Source organism: Podarcis melisellensis (assembly GCF_964234715.1).
Source record: "Podarcis melisellensis genome assembly, chromosome: 17".
Classification (NCBI taxonomy): domain Eukaryota; kingdom Metazoa; phylum Chordata; class Lepidosauria; order Squamata; family Lacertidae; genus Podarcis; species Podarcis melisellensis.
Genome location: NC_138534.1, coordinates 34,210,163 through 34,230,369, shown reverse-complemented (window position 1 = coordinate 34,230,369; position 20,207 = coordinate 34,210,163). Strand labels below are relative to the sequence as shown.

Genomic DNA, 20,207 nt, shown 5'->3' with positions numbered 1-20,207 from the left:
CTTAAGTATTTGACAACCGGGCACAAGGAGTCAGATGAGCTTCGATTAATCCTTAGCTGTTAAGGGATTGATTGTTCAGAACCGCTTTCCTTCAGTTTTCCAGCCTGTTGAGAAAACATAGATCCCGGCCACTGAGACGGGATAGTTAGAAATTGTAACAGCACTCTGAAGCCTTGTGTCCTTTCTGATAGCTACCATACAGTAGATTTGGCTCACAATTGAAACAGTTTTGCAGTTGGAATGTGGTCGGTGGGGATATGAGGTTCGCCTGATCTTCCCTAATCTCCATCTTCTTTTAACATTGTTTTACAATCTCTCTGGTTTTCAAACACTAGATTTTTGTCTACCCAAAAGTTCCCAAGGAAAGCTCTGCAAGCTATCTTTTTGGAGCACAGAGCTATGTTCGCTTTTCCTTGACGTGCTTTCGAACTGCTAGGTTGGCAGGAGCAGGGACCGAGCAACGGGAGCTCACCCCGTCGTGGGGATTCGAACCACCGACCTTCTGATCTGCAAGCCCTAGGCTCTGTGGTTTAACCCACAGCGCCACCTACTACCCCTCCCCTAATACACTCTATGCTTAGGATAAGAGTTCACGTATTAACTGCTTAGAAATAATAGTCACACAGCATGTATTGGGTCAGTTGGGCTTTTGTTTTATTGTTTGTGTTTTGAAGTTTGAAAGCAATACCTCAGAGGTGATTTTTTGATATATATATATATATTTAATTTGTGGCAGAAGGAGATGTCCTATAGCAGCCTGCCTTGCCGCTCCTCTTTTCACACAATAGGAGCCTTCCTGTAGGCCCAGCCTCCAGTGTACTGTGTCATGATGTGAATAGAAGGAGCAGATGGCAAGTGTCTGGCAATTTGTTAGGTAATGCAGCCCCTAAAGGAGTAAAGCAGCAGGAGCCTGCGGTACCAAGCTGCTAGTGTCATGTTTATGCCGAAATGTGGGATGCTAAGCCAACGCTTCAGGTGCGGCACATGCATATAATGGCAAAGAGTTGTATTCAATTCTACTCCGATACCATCTTAGCGTACATGAAGGTATCTTATGTCCCACTAGTCCTCAAGTAACCAATCTAAGGGAGGGGAGTGACATCATTGTTTTGGTTTTTTAGAATCAGAGAATGTTGAGTTGGAAGGGACCCCAAGGGTCATCTAGTCCAACCCCATAAAGGTAAAGGGACCCCTGACCATTAGGTCCAGTCGCGTATGACTCTGGGGTTGCGGCGTTCATCTCGCTTTATTGGCCGAGGGAGCCGGCGTACAGCTTCCGGGTCATGTGGTCAGCATGACTAAGCCTCTTCTAGCGAACCAGAGCAGCGCACGAAAATGCTGTTTACCTTCCCACCGGAGTGGTACCTATTTATCTACTTGCACTTTGACGTGCTTTCGAACTGCTAAGTTGGCAGGAGCAGGGACCGAGCAACGGGAGCTCACCCCGTCATGGGGATTCGAACTGCCGACCTTCTCATCGGCAAGTCCTAGGCTCTGTGGTTTAACCCACAGCGCCACCCACATCCAACCTCCTACAATGCAGGAATCTCAGCAGAAGCATCTCTGACAGATGGCCATCCAATCTCTGATTGAAAAACCTCCAAGGAAGGAGACTCCATGACCTTCTGAAGGAGTCTGTTCAACTGTCAAAACAGCTCTCACTGTCAGAAAGTTTTTCCTGATGTTTACTCAGAATCTCTTTTCTTGTAACTTGAAGCCTTTGGTTCAAGTCCTATCTTCCAGAGCAGGAGAAAACAAGCTTGCTCCATCCTCCAGGTGACACCTGTTTAGATATTTGAAGATGGCTGTCATATCTCCTCTCAGTCTCCTTTTTCCAGGCTAAACATACCCAGCTCCTTCAACTGTTCCTCATAAGGCTTGGTTTCCAGACTCTTGATCATGTTGGTCGTCTTCCTCTGCACACATTCCAGCTTGCCAATATTCCTTTTAACTGGTGGCACTCAGAACTGGACATAGCATTCACACCTGGACCAAGGCAGAATAGAGTGGTTCTATTACTTTCCTTGACCGACCTTCTCTTAAGTTTTATTATTATTTATTTTCTGTTGAAGATCCAGAATGCTGGGATGAGGAAAGCAGGGTTCTCAGCCCCTCTTGCCAGGAGCTGCTCTGCACAGATTCCCAATATCTCTTGGTCACTGTGTCCAGAGGCTTAAAAGTTAACCCTTGAAATGACTGGCTTGTTGTACCTCTGTGGTTACAAGTCCTGTGATCACAAGGAGTTGGTCTCTTGTTCTCTTACTTATCTTTTTACTAAAGCAAAACCTGTGAGAGCAATATGAACACAATGGGTATGATAAAAACAATTATACGCAACAACAGAATAAATAAAATAGCTGATCTCAGATTTGTTGTCGTCAGTGGGCACTGCTCCCTGCTTTTCAAAATTAGATTTTTTTTGTGGTGTGAAGTTTGTTTGAAGTGTCTGCTGTTCTTTTAGCAAAACTGCTTCATAGTTTTATAATGTGTTACTTTTTGTTCTTTAACTAGGGTTCGTTCATCTCAGTTTGTGAGAAAATGCTGCTTCCTAAAAGTTTGTTCTCATGGTTCATGCCAAGTATGTTTTAGCTGATATTAGCTGATGGCCTTGTAGAGGTTGATAAAGTTGCAAGCGCTGTGGTGAATCATAGATTGTAGAATTGGAAGGGACCCAAGGCCCATCTAGTCCAACCCCCTGCAGTACAGGAATTTCAGCTAAAGCATCCATGACAGATGGCCGTCCGATCTCTGCTTAGAAACCTCCAAGGAAGGAGAGTTCACAACCTCCCGAGGGAGACCCTGGATAGAGATGAAATTTATTCCCTCTGCCATATAATACGAGGACTTCATGAAGCTGATTGGCAGCAGATTCCAGCCAGACCAAAGAAAGGGCTTCTTCATACAACGCAGAATTGACTTATGGAATCTGCTCTCACAACTCGCAGTGATGGTCACTGGCTTAGATAGTTTAAAAGTGCATTAGACACATTCATAGAGGAGGATAACTTTATCTTTGACTACTGCCCCCAATAGTTCAGCTGAACCTCAATGTTCAGACAAACGCTACTGAATAAATGAAATACCGTGAAAATCCCTGAAATGAGAAGTAATTGACTAGAAATATTATCTTATAGAAATAAACTAAATAATGAAAAATCAAAAAGTTTAAGGGGAAAAATTAGAAAAACTTAGAATTGAACAAAGCCTTAATGGCATGCCGGCTACAAACCTCATTTCACTGAACTATTCAGTTTCCTCAGAAGGAAATAGAGAAATCATAAATCTTAAATGACCAAATTCAAAGAAAGGGGATAAAACTCCCAGAAATTCTGAAGTATTATAATCCTAGCTCGACCTAGGTGAAGCAAAGCCCATAACATGTTTTTTTCAGCCCATAACAGGTTTAGGAAATTTGTACTTATTTTCAGTTGCTTCCCGCACAGATACAAAAACACAAATTGTGATAACGACCATGCTATTCTGTCATGCAGAACAGTCTCCATTCTCTGGGCATTTTATAGCATGGGTCACCAGTTGTTTTTGGACTATGACTCCCATCATCCCTAGCTAGCAGAACCAGTGAGTGGTCAGGGAAGATGGGAACAGTAGTCCGGAAACAGGAAACACTGTCCTGGACTCATCATCTCTTACAAGACACCGGGGCTAACCTCCTTTGGCAGGAAGCATTGCAAGAGACAGCTTGACTTTGGGAAGATAAAGTAAGGGTAGAGTTAGACATTTTGGAGCTCTAGGGGTACAGTCTTTGTGTTGCTTCCAATAATGATTTGCACTACAGGCACCGTTTGTCGGTACATCTGTGCTTATTGCCTGTTCTGCCTTTGCACATAATGGCTTGGTTATAGGAGCCACTTTAAGGAATCAAACAAATAAGCAAATCCTGACCTTAGGAAAGCTCTCCTTAGGGTGCAGAAACTTGTAAAATATTACATTTTGAAGGGGATTATTTTTGTACACAGTGATATTGACCAGCAGGGGGCGTTTGTCAGCTAGTGGAATCAGTCTCTGTTAAGTAATGGTGAATCATGCAATTCTTTCAATGCATTTCCTCTAGAGCGGTGGTTGCAAGAGCCGGCATTGTCATAGGGGAACTGTCCCCCCCCCCCCCCGCAAATTTGTACCCAAGAAGACACAAAGATGATTCATTTATTGGCGTTTCCTGCATGGAAGCAGTAGGAAGCAGTTAAAAGGACAAGATGAGGATTGATACAGATAGCCTGGATAGCTCAGTGGGATAAGTTCACGTGGTGCTGATAATGCCAAGGTTGCAGGTTCGATCCCCGTATGGGAGAGCTGCATATTCCTACATTGCAGGGAGTTGGACTACATGATCCTCAGGGTCTCTTCCAACTCTACAATTCTATGGTTAAACCACAAAATCGGCTGTACAGTGGTGCCCCGCAAGACGAATGCCTCGCAAGACGAAAAACCCCGCGAGACGAAAGGGTTTTTCGGTTTTTGCGATGCTTCGCTAGACGATTTTCCCTATGGGCTTGCTTCGCAAGACGAAAGCCCATAGGGAAATCTCCGGGGACCTCTTTTAAATGCTGGCGGTGGGGAGCAAAGCCTTCCCCCCCCCGGCCTTCAGAAGAGGTCCAGGAAGGCCGGCGGGGGCGAAAGGCTTTGCTCCCCACCGCCAGCATTTTAAAAGCGGTCCGGGATAGCAGGGAAGTCTTTGCTCCCCCCCGCCTGCCTTCAAAAGCCGTCCGGGCGCTTTTAAATCGCCCCGGACAGTCCCGGGGCGATTTAAAAGCCCCCGGTTAGGCAGGCAGGGGGGACAAAGACATTCGCCCCCCGCCGGCCTTCAGAAGAGATCCAGGACCTCTTCCGAAGGCGGGCGGGGGGCAAAGGGCTTTGTCCCCCCTGCCTGCCTTCCCGGGAGAACGGGAAGGCAGCACTGCGTTTTCCGCTCTCCCGGGAAGGCAGGCAGGGGGGAGCAAAGACTTTTGCCCCCCGCCAGCCTTCAGAAGAGGTCGGGGGACAGACTGTCCCCGGACCTGGTCTGAAGGCGGTTTCCATAGGAACGCATTAATTGATTCTTAATGCATTCCTATGGGAAACCGTGCTTCGCAAGACGAAAAACCCGCAAGACGAAAAGACTTGCGGAACGAATTAATTTCGTCTTGCGAGGCACCACTGTATTTGGGTGTCAGATGAATTTTCTGACAGCTTATATATATTTCTCGTACATCATGCAGTGACAGTTCATATGCCCTGTCAGATGAAGGCAAGACACAGGCAAGAGGAAGTCCTGTGGGGAAGTAACTGAGAATAAGTACAGTGTCTGGGCTGGATGGCGGTTCGGCGAAACTCCCTGTGTGTTAGGGCAGGACAGCCGCCTAGCCCTCTCCAGAAAGGAGAGTGCTGGCTTGCTGACCGTGCGTAAAACGTCCTGTTCAGCATATCCACACTGACTACAAAGTCAGCATCTTTCTGCCAGCAGAGGCTTACATCATCCTACATTAGTAAAAGGAAGATCTGTGTCTGTCTGTGAGAAGAGTCTAATGGCAATCGAACCTCAAGGTTACCGTATTTTTCACTCTATAAGACGCACCAGACCACAAGGCGCACCTAGTTTTTGGAGGAGGAAAACAAGAAAAAAAATATTCTGAATCTCAGAAGCCAGAACAGCAAGAGGGATCGCTGTGCAGTGAAAGCAGCGATCCCTCTTGCTGTTCTGGCTTCTGGGATAGCTGCGCAGCCTGCATTCACTCCATAACACGCACACACATTTCCCCTTACTTTTTAGGAGGGAAAAAGTGAGTCTTATAGAGCAAAAAATACGGTAGATTTCTGCAATACCTTATAGGTAGGGCTGGCTCTGAAGATGGTTCGGAAACTTCAGCGGCCAGGTTGCTCACCTGAGCAGGACGGCTTGAACACACAGTGGTACTTCGGGTTACAGATGCTTCAGGTTACAGACACTTCAGGTTATAGACTCCACTAACCCAGAAATAGTACCTCGGGTTAAGAACTTTGCTTCAGGATGAGAACAGAAATCGTGCTCCGGCAGCAGCAGGAGGCTCCGTTAGCTAAAGTGGTACCTCAGATTAAGAACAGTTTCAAGTTAAGAACGGACCTCTGGAACGAATTAAGTTCTTAACCTGAAACTGAATTAAGTTCTTAACCTGCAATCCTGGTCCGACTGCACTGGCTACCAATTAGTTTCCCGGCCCAATTCAAAGTGCTGGTTTATAAAGCCTTAAACGGCTCAGGACCGCAATACCTCAAGGACCGCCTCTTTCCATATGAACCTCCCCAGACCCTGAGATCATCTTCTGAGGCCCTCCTTCCTCTGCCTCCTCCTTTAGAGGTCCGGAGGGTGGCAACACAAGAACGGGGCCTTCTCTGCAGTGGCCCCCTGCCTGTGGAATGCTCTCCCCAGGGAAGTTCGCCGGGCGCCTTCATTATACACTTTTAGACACCAGGCAAAAATGTTCGTTTTAAACCAGGCCTTTGGTTGATCCGATTTACATCCTATGCCCTTTTAAAATGTGGGGTTTTTTGGGGGGGGCTATTGGGTTGTTGTATCTATTTTTTAGGTATTTTGTGGTTTTATATCTTGATTATATTCTGTGAACCGCGCTGAGACCCCCGGGTATAGGGCAGTATATAAATTTAATAAATAATAATAATAATATGTTAGACCAAACATTCCAGCAGTGATCTATGAGGGAAGGCCTCATAGTAGTTCAGCGGTTCAATGCATTATTTGCACGCAAAAGGCGCCATGTTCAAGTCCTAACCTCTCCAGTTAAGGCTTTCTGAAACCTTGGAGAGTTGGCTGCCATTCAGTCTATAGCATGGGTAGACAAACTAAGGCCTGGGGGCTGGATCCGGCCCAATTGTCTTCTAAATCTGGCCTGCGGACGGTCCGGAAATCAGCATGTTTTTACATGAGTAGAATGTGTCCTTTTATTTAAAATGCACCTCTGGGTTATTTGTGGGGCCTGCCTGGTGTTTTTACATGAGTAGAATGTGTCCTTTTATTTAAAATGCACCTCTGGGTTATTTGTGGGGCATAGGAATTCGTTCATTTTTTTCCTTCTAAATATAGTCTGGCCCCCCACAAGGTCTGAGGGACAGTGGACTGGCCCCCTGCTGAAAAGGTTTGCTGATCCCTGGTCTATAGCAACCTTCCTGGATCTGCTGCCCTCTCCAACTCCCATCATCCCTAATGGCTGGCCATGCTGGCTAGTGCTGATGGGAGTTGAAAACATTTGGAGGGCGCCAAATTGGGGAGAGGCTGGTGTACGCGACACTGAGCTACATGGATCAATGGTTTGATTCGGTGTAAGGCAACGACATCTGATCCTTCTGGAAATTTATAATATTCATGAGGAAAAAAGGAGCCACGGCTGTGGCAGCAGGTTAGAAAGTGCATGCACATCACAATAATGTTCACATGCTTCCCACCCCCTTGAAAGTAAGGCCTTATCTGCGGGAAGTCATGGCTTCCCGCAAAGAATCCTGGGAGTTGTGGTTTGTTAAGGGTGCCGAGAGTTGTTCGGAGACTCCTAACCCCTTCACAGAGCTAGAGGGCTATTGGAAAATAAGGGTCAACTGTTGGTTTGTTGTTGTTTTTTAATAATATTTTATTGGTTTTCCAAAAAACAAAAACAAAAACAAATTGACTTCCCTCTAGTCCCTTCCCTGGTTCCATTATTTGTCATGCATGTCCATTATTAAAATTATAACATATTTAAATCACTATTATCCATTCATTGTAAAATTACAAGTACTTTTAAATCCCTGCTAATGTATTAACCTGTGTATAATGCTTCTGTATATATGCAATAAACATCTTCCATTCTTCCTTAAATTCACTGTCATCTCTGCTTCTTAATTTCATTGTCAGTTTTGCCATTTCAGCATATTCCATTAATTGAACTTGACAATCTTCTTTAGTTGGGACACCTTCTTCTTTCTAGTGTTGTGCTAGTAGTCAAGACCTGCCAACCCCTGGCTTGGCTATTTATAAGAGAATATGGTCCCCAGGGTGAAATAAAGTTCCCCACTCCTGCATTAAGGGAGTATATCTTGCTTAAATTCTGCTTCTGCCTTTGGCAGTATCGGAAAAGGGAAATAAAAACGGAAGAGAAAATAAAGAAAATTGGAGCCTGCGACATTCAGGAAACTGGTTAGGCCAATGTGTGCCTCTGTCTTGAGGAGAAATCTGTGTTAGTGGAAGCCCTTGAGCATTGTACTTAAGCTTCGACGGGTGCCCTCAAGCAGGTTAACCAAACAGACTGAGGGTAGGTAACTGATACCCTGAGGTCACAGGTAAACATGCAGAGACTGTACACAGAGCTGATTCACCTGACTGGCAGGGAGGCAACTATGGCCACGCCCAACCGGACAAGGTTTCAGGTTCCAATTTCATTGTTTTGTTTCCTCCATACACACACCTGATGGCGCAGGCTGAGGGCAGACGTGTGCAGTCAGCATGGGTTGCTGAACTTACCTCTTTTCCTGGTTCTTTTCCTTCGTTTTCTTGTCATTAACAGAAACAAACAAAAATCTGTCAGCCTTTTTAAATTTATTTTCACGCAAGCGACAGAACAATAACTTGCTGGATCTCCTCGAAAAGCTTAATTTGTTGGAAACAGATTGCAAATAAATGAAAGGTAAGTGGTTTGGGGGGGGGGATGTTTTCATTATTTATGTATTTAGCGCCGTACAATGTAATGGCGGCTTGCACAATTTGTGGTCCACCAGTCATATAGGCAGCCCTCTGGCGCAATGTTCAAGCTTCCTGGTTTTGCTTCCCGCCTGAGGCTGAAAGATCAGGGCAAGCTGTCAGCTCACAATATGTGGCTGGAAAAAATCTTGCCCGGCCTGGAGCTGCAGCCGGATGGTGAATTCTGCACATCATTTGGTTTAAAAAGCACTTGGGCAAGCCAGACAGTTCCTGACTCTCGCCGCCAACCCTCTCAGCTATGTATTGTGACTTGCCAGTAGCCTAATAACTTGCCCTCTAAGGTGCACAGAAAAAGCAAACCCAGGAAGTTTATTGCTCTGGTTGTGGAGTGTTGTTTGGCTTGAGGGATCACACATTGTACAGGCCTGGTGCAACACAAGCCAGAAAGACAGGTCTCTGCCCTGAGGAGCTTACAGCTTGTATTTTTTAAGTGTGAGGGAGCCAGTAAAGGGAGAGCGCTGAAGAAAGGAATGGAAAGGCAACCTTAGCATAACCTCTTGGCAATTTTGAAGACTAATCTACAATGTACTTGTCTCAAATTTCACTTGCCTCTGCAAAATAAATAGCATGCTGTGGATCTACTTTCCAAGGTGAAAAAAAGAGAGAAATACAGAGCTGAAATGTTATCATTCAAAAACATTTTCACATGCTTAGAACACCAGTGACTAAAATGGGCAAAAAGGCTACCAAACGTACAGAGTAGTGTAACCAGATCTTAACTTTACTTCTGTTTAACCTGTTAGATCCATTTTCTGGTTGGTTGTTTTAAGAAAGGGGCCATAGTTCTGTAATCTTGCGGTGTTTTGATTTGGTTTTGCTTCCTTTTTGCCTACAGAAAACTAGCTCTTCAGGGAGCAGACCTCTTCCCTGAGATGCTAGTTTTCCATAGGCAGGGATCTCTTGATGTGATGGGACATTCGGACATGTGGTACCACCTGCCACGTTCCCAGGATCTGTGTGCCACATGACGCTGGAAGGAAGAAGGGAGGTGGTTAGAGAGCCAGCAGCTCCTTAAGGCTAGGATGGAAAAAGATGGAGAGACTTAAGCCTTCAGGGCATGATCAATGCCATGTTTTGGAGTAAAGGCAAAGGTACGCCTGACCATTAGGTCCAGTTGTGACCGACTCTAGGATTGCGGTGCTCATCTCGCTTTATTGGCCAAGGGAGCCGGCGTACAGCTTCCGGGTCATGTGGCCAGCATGACTAAGCTGCTTCTGGCGAACCAGAGCAGCGCACGGAAACACCGTTTACCTTCCCGCCGGAGCGGTACCTATTTATCTACTTGCACTTTGACGTGCTTTCAAACTGCTAGGTTGGCAGGAGCAGGGACCGAGCAACAGGAGCTCACCCCGTCGCGGGGATTCGAACCACCGACCTTCTGATCGGCAAGTCTTAGGCTCTGTGGTTTAACCCACAGCACCACCTGTATCCCTTATATTTTGGAGTAGGGAACTGCAGAATCATGGCATTCTTCTGGGAGGAATATTCGTTCTGTAAATCAGCAATGAGATAGTGGAAGGGGCTGGTGCAATTAACAGAGAAAGTGAGTGCTTTTAGAAACAGCAGCAAACAAACAAAAAGACCTTGGTAAGAGAGAGAGAGAGAGAGAGAGAGAGAGAGAGAGAGAGAGAGAGAGATGAGCGATGAGCAGTTTTCCTTCCTGCTGTGTTTTCATATACATTCCTCCCCTTTTTCTCTTCTCTTCCCCTCTTTCTCATACAGCTGTGCAAATAAGTCTACAAAAGTTGCTAGCCCGCAAAACAACAACAACCAACAAACACTAGCCGGCTTACCCACACATCCCTCCTCCTAGTTATTTGTGACATATTGCCGATGCCTGGAAACTTTCCCAACGTGCAGCGATGTAGCAACACCTCCTCCCGTTTAATGGGCTTCTAGACTACACTGATATAAACAAACATATATGCAGATAATTCGGCAAAAACATGTCTACAGCGCTTAGGGGCAAACAGCCTCCTACTTTCTGAAGGAGAGATAACCATCTCTTCTCCGTCTAGTGCCAGGAAATCTGATGGTTAAATTCCTTTTTGCTGTGTAAAGGATCACCTATTCACAGTAACACTGCGTTCAGCGGGATTAAGAGAGATGTTTGAGCTTAGCCTCCGGCTCTGCTTGGCAAAGTACTTGACCTCTTCAAGTCACAATATGCTTTTGATTTTTTTGATCTTTTTAAGCATCATGGTATGCATTTCTGCTTTGCCCTCGGAAGGACCTGGCAGCTGCCTTACATTCTCTGCTAGCTTCCTGGTTCGATTTTTTTTTTGCAATGCACTCTGTGTGTGGCTGCCTTTCAAGGCTGCCTTGCTTGAACTGCTCAGTTGGTCCAGAAGTGCAGCTGCCTGACAAAGTTGGCTGAGTCAGCTGCATAGAGGATATGATACCTGTATCGTAAGATCTTAACTGGTTGCCTGTCAGTTTTCAAACACAGTTCAAGATGCTGGCCTTTTAAAAACCCTAGAATCATAGAATTCTAGAGTTGGAAGGGCTCCTGAGGGTCATCTAGTCCAACGCCCTGCAATGCAGGGATCTCAACTAAAGCATAATACGTAATAATAATAACAACAACAATTTGTTTGTTTGTTTATACCCCACCCATGTGGCTGGGTTTCTCCAGCCACTCTGGGTGGCCTCCAACAGAATATTAAAAACACGACAAAACACCAAACATTAAAAACTTCCCTAAACAGGGCTGCCTTCAGACATCTTCTAAAAGTCAGATAGTGGTTTATTTCCTTGACATCTGATGAGAGGGCGTTCCACAGAGTGGGTGCCACTACCGAGAAGGCCCTCTGCCTGGTTCTCTGGAGCATCACTTCTTGCAGTGAGGGAACCAGCAGAAGGCCCTCGGAGCTGGACCTCAGTGTCTGGGCTCAACGATGGGGGTGGAGACATTTTATGACAGATGGCCATCCAGTAAAAACTGTTTTGGGAATTACCACGGTAAATTGCTTCTTATTCTTACTTCTCCCTTCTCCTTTCTCCTGAAGGAGTCCAAGGCAGCATGCAGTAGAAAATAGATACAACTGAAAACAAATCTAAATTAAGTTTGAACTAAAAGCAGTCAAATTGCCATTCTTGCAGGAAAGGAATAGAAGGCTCGTGGCAACAATTGTCATCTGAAGGCCAAGATACACAAAAGTGTCTTAAAGACAGGCCCAAACTACTGACCGTGCAAAGGAGAAGCTTAAACTGATGGTACGTAGAAGTACAGCAGGCATAGGCAAACTCGGCCCTCCAGGTGTTTTGGGACTACAACTCCCATCATTCCTAGCTAACAGGACCAGTGGTCAGGGATGATGGGAGTTGTAGTCCCAAAACACCTGGTGGGCCGAGTTTGCCTGTGCCTGAAGTAGAGTCATCTTAGGCTTGGGAGCAAAATATGACCCTCCAGGCAAGAACTAAAGCACAGCCACGTATGGGCAAGTCCCTTGGGCCAAAGTGCAACAGTCAAGAAACACAGTCCAGAGTCAAACCCAAAACACAGTCCCAGCAGAGATATTGGACACAGAGCACCTCAGCTCTGCTCCCCTTTTCTCCCTTGAGTTTTGATGGTAGCACCTGGGCTTGGCCAAGCCTGTGACCCTCACCTGTGTTGAGCCTAATCTACTTGAGAAATCACATCCCTCCTCCCAGCTCCATCTGGTATGTAGGCTGAGACCCTCTCTGCCCGCAGACTGTCTTGCCAGAGTGGCGCATGCTCTGGTTATCTCCCGCTTGGACTACTGCAATGCGCTCTACGTGGGGCTACCTTTGAAGGTGACTCGTAAACTGCAATTAATCCAGAATGCGGCAGCTAGACTGGTGACTGGGGGCGGCCGCCAAGACCATATAACACCGGTCCTGAAAGACCTACTTTGGCTCCCAGTACGCTTCCGAGCACAGTTCAAAGTGTTGGTGCTGACATTTAAAGCCCTAAACGGCCTTGGTCCTGTATACCTGAAGGAGCGTCTCCACCCCCACCATCCAGCCTAGACACTGAGGTCCAGCGCCGAGAGCCCTCGCTGTGAGAAGTGAGGTTACAGGCAACCAGGCAGAGGGACTTCTCGGTGGTGGCACCTGCCCCGTGGCACGCCCTTCCAGCAAATGTCAAGGCAATAAACAACTTTTAAAAGACAACTGAAGGCAGCCCTGTTTAGGGAAGTTTTTAATGTCTGATGCTGTATTGTTTTTAATATTCAGTGGCTGGGGAAACCCAACCAGATGGGTGGGGTATAAATAATAAATTATTATTATTATTATTATTATTATTATTATTATTATTATTATTATTATTATTATGGCTAATGAGCCCCTCCTCGCCAGCTAGTGAGCTGGGCTGTGTGTCCTTGCCTGTCTCAGGCTCCCAGAGCGTACCTCCCGCCGCTCCTGTGCTTCAGGGCCCACCTTGTTTGTGGAGATGGGGGTCCTCTGGCTGTGATGAAGGGTCCTGTTCCTGTGGCCCTTGCACACTGACCCCCACCTCCTTGCCTACCTCTGTCACCCCATTAATACTTCCCACAACCCCAACCTCACCTTTCCCATACCTGGCTTGCCCCGGTGGGTCCCAGTCATGGCTACACCCCTCGCTAGCATCCTCTTCCTGCTCCCCACTAGCAGGACCAGCGGACAGGGATGATGGGAGTTGTAGTCCAACAACAGCTAGGGACTCGAGCTTGAGAAAAACTGCTATAAAACCTTCTTAACAACTCCATATGCTCAGTTCATCAAGTGAGTCCTCTGCTCCAGAAAACTCACTATGAGTGGTAAAGTGAGAGACTGCAAGGAGCAGGGACTTTTTGGTCATGGCACCTTCTTCCAAAATTTCCTCCTGGAATGGGGATGGGACTGTCGACGAGTCCATTCTGTTGGGTCTTTGAGAAGTCTAGTAAAAGCTTCCTGCTTTGCCAGGTTTTGGGGGCCGTTGGGCTAGCATTAAATGCAGTTCTTTCCTGGGTTATTTTATGCACCAGTAATGTTGTTGTTTTAAGGTTTAATGTTGGGGCAAATCTTCATAGCTTGCTGTGAATGTATGGTGGCTCACCAGGAGCCTGATAAACCTGCTGTTTAGAATGAAAGCGTATGGCTTGGTAGTTCATGGCTGTATTTTGGTTTTTTCTACTCTCTTTTAATGTTTGCATTATTTGAGGGGGCGGGGGAGTGACGAAGAACGCAGTCGACAGCAGCAGCCTCCCATTGTAGCAGCATTCATAGAATCATAGAATCATAGAGTTGGAAGAGACCACAAGGGCCATTGAGTCCAACCCCCTGCCAAGCAGGAAACACCATCAGAGCACTCCTGACATATGGTTGTCAAGCCTCTGCTTCAAGACCTCCAAAGAAGGAGACTCCAACACACTCCTTGGCAGCAAATTCCACTGTCGAACAGCTCTTACTGTCAGGAAGTTCTTCCTAATGTTTAGGTGGAATCTTCTTTCTTGTAGTTTGGATCCATTGCTCCGTGTCCGCTTCTCTGGAGCAGCAGAAAACAACCTTTCTCCCTCCTCTATGTGACATCCTTTTATATATTTGAACATGGCTATCATATCACCCCTTAACCTCCTCTTCTCCAGGCTAAACATGCCCAGCTCCCTTAGCCGTTCCTCATAAGGCATCGTTTCCAGGCCTTTGACCATTTTGGTTGCCCTCCTCTGGACACGTTCCAGTTTGTCAGTGTCCTTCTTGAACTGTGGTGCCCAGAACTGGACACAGTACTCCAGGTGAGGTCTGACCAGAGCAGAATACAGTGGCACTATTACTTCCCTTGATCTAGATGCTATACTCCTATTGATGCAGCCCAGAATTGCAATTGAATTGCATTTGACTTGGTGTTGGCACACAAACATGGCAGCTTTGCTTAGCCATGGCTTATTTGCCTACTTTCCCCAAAATACTCATCAAGCTGCAGAGTCATAAGGCACAAGCGGCTGAAAAATGAGACTGTGTGCAAGGCTAGGCAGTTTTTGCTGGCGCTTTTCCTGAAGAAGACCTCCCTCCTAACTTTGCCTGGCAACAGATTCCTTTCCTGATCCCACTACTGTTCCTAAATGATACTGTTCCTAAATGAGCTAAGCAGGAAACTAGGGAAACCCAGCCAGGTGGGTGGGTATAAATAATAAAATTATTATTATTATTATTGGCATAAAAAATTAAGAATTGCGCTTCTGGATCAGGCCAGCTACCTGAACCATGTAGTTTCCCACCTTCAATCTGACTCATCAGAAACTCAAAACGAAACAGACTGAAGGTGGAGATACTCATAACATTTCCCCCCCAAGTAGTGGCGTCAGTTTGGAAGTGCCCATGCTGCATTCAGCGCAAAAGGAACTTTTCTGTTCAAGGTCAAGTCCTGAAGGGAGATGGGCGGGAACCACAATTCTGCAAACTGACTGCGGAAGCTCTGATTGGCAGGCACCAATGATGTCATCGAGAAACCTCTTCTCCAATCCCCAGAGCAGTTTTGAGCTTTATAAAGTTTTGTTTTTTAAAAAATAAAATCACTGCAATGACTGATGATAGGAGAATAAGGTCTGCTGGCATTTCCATCTTATTCTGATTGTGAAGCCGAAAGGAAGCTGGTTGTGTGGGGGACCCACTATTGAAAGAGTTTAATAGGATGCCTGTCTCCTCAACAGTGATGTGGGTTTTCTAAAAAAAATAAAAAAAAAAGAATTGGAAAAATTTAGGGTAATTTCATTGGGAAATTATTTAATGTCCTGGAGAATGATCTAATTTAGCATGGTTGTATTCCTTGCTTTAGCAACCAAAGCTAAGAGCTTTTAAACTGCCAAGCTGACCTAATACTTTATTTGTAATTGGAATTCATTGTTACTAACGAACTTATGAAATGGAAAATTTTCTGCCTCAGATCACTGCTCCCCTTTGCCCTGCTAATTTAGTTTGGTACATGTGCTCTAATTGTCTTTATTAACTAGGGAGAATTGGCTAATCGGACTGTTTTCTGGTACCTATCCTTAATCACCGCCCCTATTTTGTCCCTGCTTTCCTTTAGGGGGAATTTTTGAGGGGCGGTTTTGACATGCAATACATACATGTGCCCTGGTATTCATCAACTTCCCGTCTGCATCCCCCTCCCTTTAACTGCCTATCCAGAAAGCAAATGCTGCTGGTGCATCTGAGTTGCAGCTATTCTGTAATATTTAAAATCCAGAGCCATTGTGGGAATAAACGTTCTATCAAACATTTTTAATTTAAAAAATAAATAAACAGATAGGAAATCTAACCTATGAAAGTTGGGGGAAAGTCCTTTGGAAGAATTCCCATTGTGTTCAGTTTGGCTTACACTCAAGTAAGCATGCATTGGATTGCAACCTCAGTTTAACACAACTGCTTAAAAAGCCAACTCACCTTGCCAGCAAAGGTCTGTATAGTTAAAGCTATGGTTTTCCCAGTAGTGATGTATGGAAGTGAGAGCTGGACCATAAAGAAGGCTGATCGCTGAAGAATTGATGCTTTTGAATTATGGTGCTGGAGGAGACTCTTGAGAGTCCCATGGACTGCAAGAAGATCAAACCTATCCATTCTTCAGGAAATCAGCCCTGAGTGCTCACTGGAAGGACAGATCCTGAAGCTGAGGCTCCAATACTTTGGCCACCTCATGAGAAGAGAAGACTCCCTGGAAAAGACCCTGATGTTGGGAAAGATGGAGGGCACAAGGAGAAGAGGACGACAGAGGATGAGGTGGTTGGACAGTGTTCTCGAAGCTACCAGCATGAGTTTGACCAAACTGCGGGACGCAGTGGAAGACAGGAGTGCCTGGCATGCTCTGGTCCAGGGGGTCTTGAAGAGTCGGACACGACTAAACAACAACACAACAACAGGGTAGACAGGATAAATGGATCCAGTAATCAGGGAATAATGTTTTAACAGTGTGTGTCAGGATGTGAGTGTGTGAGACAGACAGGCAGTGATAACTGATGTAAGAATAGGCATACGTCTGTCTCGGGAGACAATGGAAGAGTCAAACCACTGGAAGTCAAACCACTGGGCAGCTACAGTGCCTGCTGTGGCTGTAGAGACCAATACAGGAGAGACAGGTTTTGTTGCAGGTGGGGCAGTTGTAGGTGTCCTCCGGCTTTGCTTCTGCAGGTGTACCATGGCATTGCTTCTTTCTGCACTCCTCCCAGCAGTCATTCCTTCTTGGGCATTGCTGTGGGTACACAACCTGACTTACTCTTTTCAGTCATCTACAAGGAATTCCCATGTTTACATATTATATTGCTGGCATTCGTCGGTCTCAAGAGACAATGGAGTGAAGTCAAACCACTGTGTTAGCAGCACTGAAGTGACCTCCCTGGGGCGCAAGTCTTGGCAGTGTGTCTGGAGGTCCTGGGCTGCCGAGACGACAAGACCTCTCAGCCTCACTGATGTGGTCTAAAGGAAAGCTGATATACAGTGGTTTCTCGGGTTAAGTACTTAATTTGTTCCGGAGGTCTGTTCTTAACCTGAAACTGTTCTTAACCTGAAGCACCACTTCAGCTAACGGGGCCGCCTCCTGCTGCCGCTGCGCCATCTGAGCCCGATTTCTGTTCTTATCCTGAAGCAAAGTTCTTAACCTGAAGCACTATTTCTGGGTTAGCGGAGTGTGTAACCTGAAGTGTATGTAACCCGAGGTACCACTGTACAAGAGTGTCCTCATTTGAATCTGAAATCTCGAATGGTCAGGTGGCTTCACGGTTCCGTTCTCTGTGTTCATTGCAGATGTCATGGTCCCCTCAGTACCGGAGTTCAAAATTCCGCCATGTTTACGGCAAGGCAGCCAGTAAGGAGAAGTGCTACGACTGTGTGCCTATCACCCGCAGCGTTCACGACAATCACTTCTGCGCTGTGAACCCGCATTTCGTTGCTGTTGTGACCGAATGTGCCGGTGGAGGAGCCTTTATTGTAATACCAGTAAATCAGGTAAGTACCACCTTACTGACAGGTGTAGCTGGTTTTGTGTGTTTGTAGGTCTCGGTGGGCAATGGAACCTCCTAAAGCCCAAATGGCCCATTCATTTTAACAGAGGAGCATATTTCGAATGGAGTAAGGCAGAGGTTTTCAACCTCTTTGAGCCCACAGCTCTCTTGTGGCAACCCTGTGGGGCTCATGAGCCCAGTAATGTCACCCCTTGCCTGCAGAGCTGGCAGCTTCTCGTCCTTTTTCAAATACCCTCCCTTGTGGAGTGTTCCCTCAACCTCCTCTCTCCTCTCCTTGGGAGTCCTCTGGGCAGCTGTAGCTGCCGCCCCTGGTCTGTGAGCTGCCCCGCCTGCCCAAAAGAGAGGTGCTTCTTCACACTGAGCCTTTGGGAGCAGAGATGTGAGAGGGCATCAGAGGAGGGAGGGAAGGAAAGAGGGACAGAGGCCAGTGTTGCCCACGGCACCCCTGACCGTCCTTCAAGGCACCCCAGGGTGCCACACTGGTTGAAAACCAAAGGGATTGAAAAGACCAACAGTATTGGATCTATCTACTGACTCTCTCTCTCTCATGAACTGGGAACTAGGGCAAAGGGCTCATTTACACACATGCACACAAACCTCATATAAACTCCTTTTGCACTGCATGGGTTCGTTTTGCTTGCGGCTAACGCACTGCTGAGTTGCACAAGAATTGTCTGGGACCTCCTCCCTGCCCATACAAACACCAGCACTCTGGAAGAGCTTGCTGTTTCAGGTTGAAGGGGACTTAAAGAGCCCTTTTGCCTTTCCCACTCATCCCGAGTTGCCTGGTGAGCCCTTGCAGATGTATTGGTTTTCATAAGAGAAAGCCATATTTTTAGGCGAGGGTCGCTGGGATCTGAGGCTCTGCTGGGGGCCAGACTGAGGACTTAAACCACTTGCCACCAATTCTTGTGCTAAAGATGGTGATAGAGCTATAGGAATATCCCAAAGGTTGTCACCCAGGATAAAGTCACGAATGCTTCCTTTTGTAAATGTATGTCATTCTGGGGCTGGTTTTGGACGACACATTTACGGGGTGATTGGACTGAATGCCTATTCCAAAAAGCACTCTTTAAAAAAAAGATGTATTTTGTTTTCAAAAGTGTTCATACTTTACCATCAATAATACCTTTAATTTATCCATTGACTTCCCATCTCCCTCTCCATGGGGTTCTATGTTTATCCTTTAACGTTGCATAATTGAACTTATAACACTCCATATGTACATCCTAAGTTATTAGCCTTAATTTGTTTCTTCCCTTGCTCATATTTCAAACCCTGCTCACATTTTCACACAACTCTAATAGCTCTTTAGATGTTCTCCAAAAGCACTCTTAATTGGTTATTGCCCCTTTAAGACAGGGTTTACTAACCATTTGTCACCCTGGGGAAAACCTTTTGAGGGCTGTATAACAGTGGCGGTGTGGCCGAAAGTGAGTGTATTATTATCTTGGTCCTCCAAACAGCCACACGTCACCTGTGCTTCCTTTATGTAATAGATATATGTTATAATCCAAAGGACCATGATCTGCAACAACAGAATCTTACTTACATATTTAGTATAATCCTTTACAGTGCCCCTCAAAACACCTGTCTGCTACAGACCCCTTGTGGTGAAAATATATACAATAAGAAAAATGTCTTTTAGCTCAGCTCTCTGTAAGGTTAAGAGGCCATTTTAAGACTCATGTCCAGGCAGAGGCACAGCAAAAACGTATACCCAGCCCACAACAGCGGTTGGAAATTTGCATTTCCTATCTACGTTGCAGTGCAAATGGAAATATGCTTCCCATCCTCAGTGTGTGTTGCAAGCAGGGTTGCACATCACAACCACATTCATACTGCTTGAGATGAAGGAAACTCTTGTGCAAGAGCCTCTCTCCTTTGCTGTTTCTGGGTAGTATTTGAAAACACATGTAAGATGCAGTTATTGCAGGTTCTTAATCTGCATTGGGAGTCTAGCTTTGCAACCTACCCATTGCAGAATATATTCCAGCTGGTTCCATGCTGAATTTGTCATCAGTTTTCCTCTTCCTTCATACATCAGGTCTGTCTTTTCCCCTAAGCCACACATACATAGTAATTCATTTAAATGTCCACCCTTCACCATCCAAAAAAACCACCCCAAGCAAACCTCAAGTGTTCAAAAAACATTGTGAAAGTAAATCAGAAATTGGGGTGTGTGTGACATTTGTGGCGTCACAGAAACTAGCCAATAGGCACCATCCACAGCTCCATTTCAAATGCTGGAAACTGGCAGAAAGCTTGCCTTAGGAGAGAAAAATATAAGTGTTTGTATTAAACATATGGGCATTCTCAGACTGGCTTGGCTGCTCTAAAATATGTTTTTCTTCACCCTAAATTTGTATGTGTTTTGTTTTCAGTCCTTCCCTACTGGATTGCTTCCAGATTATCAGTATTTTGTGGGAGGGATTCAAGTGCAGACAAGAAATTTAGGATTGCAGAATCAACGTGGATCAGTGCACTCTGTCACCCTAGTCCAAGAATCCACTTTTTTTTAAAAAAAAGCAGCAGACTTTTTGCAGTTAGGA

General features: G+C 45.8%; 1 protein-coding gene across 2 annotated transcripts in view; it reads left to right on the top strand.

The window, feature by feature from the left end:
- The window catches only part of CORO2A (coronin 2A), a 63,188-nt gene that overhangs the window by 23,528 nt on the left and 19,453 nt on the right, over positions 1–20,207 (top strand). Inside the window, exons 1-2 of one of the 2 annotated variants that reach the window (XM_081894375.1) lie at positions 8,341–8,645; positions 17,438–17,638. In XM_081894375.1, coding sequence (XP_081750501.1) covers positions 17,438–17,638 — 201 coding nt within the window. In that variant the 5' untranslated portion in view covers positions 8,341–8,645. Of the gene's footprint in view, positions 1–8,340; positions 8,646–17,437; positions 17,639–20,207 lie in introns of those variants that run through there. The other variant, XM_081894376.1, reaches the window with a different exon arrangement.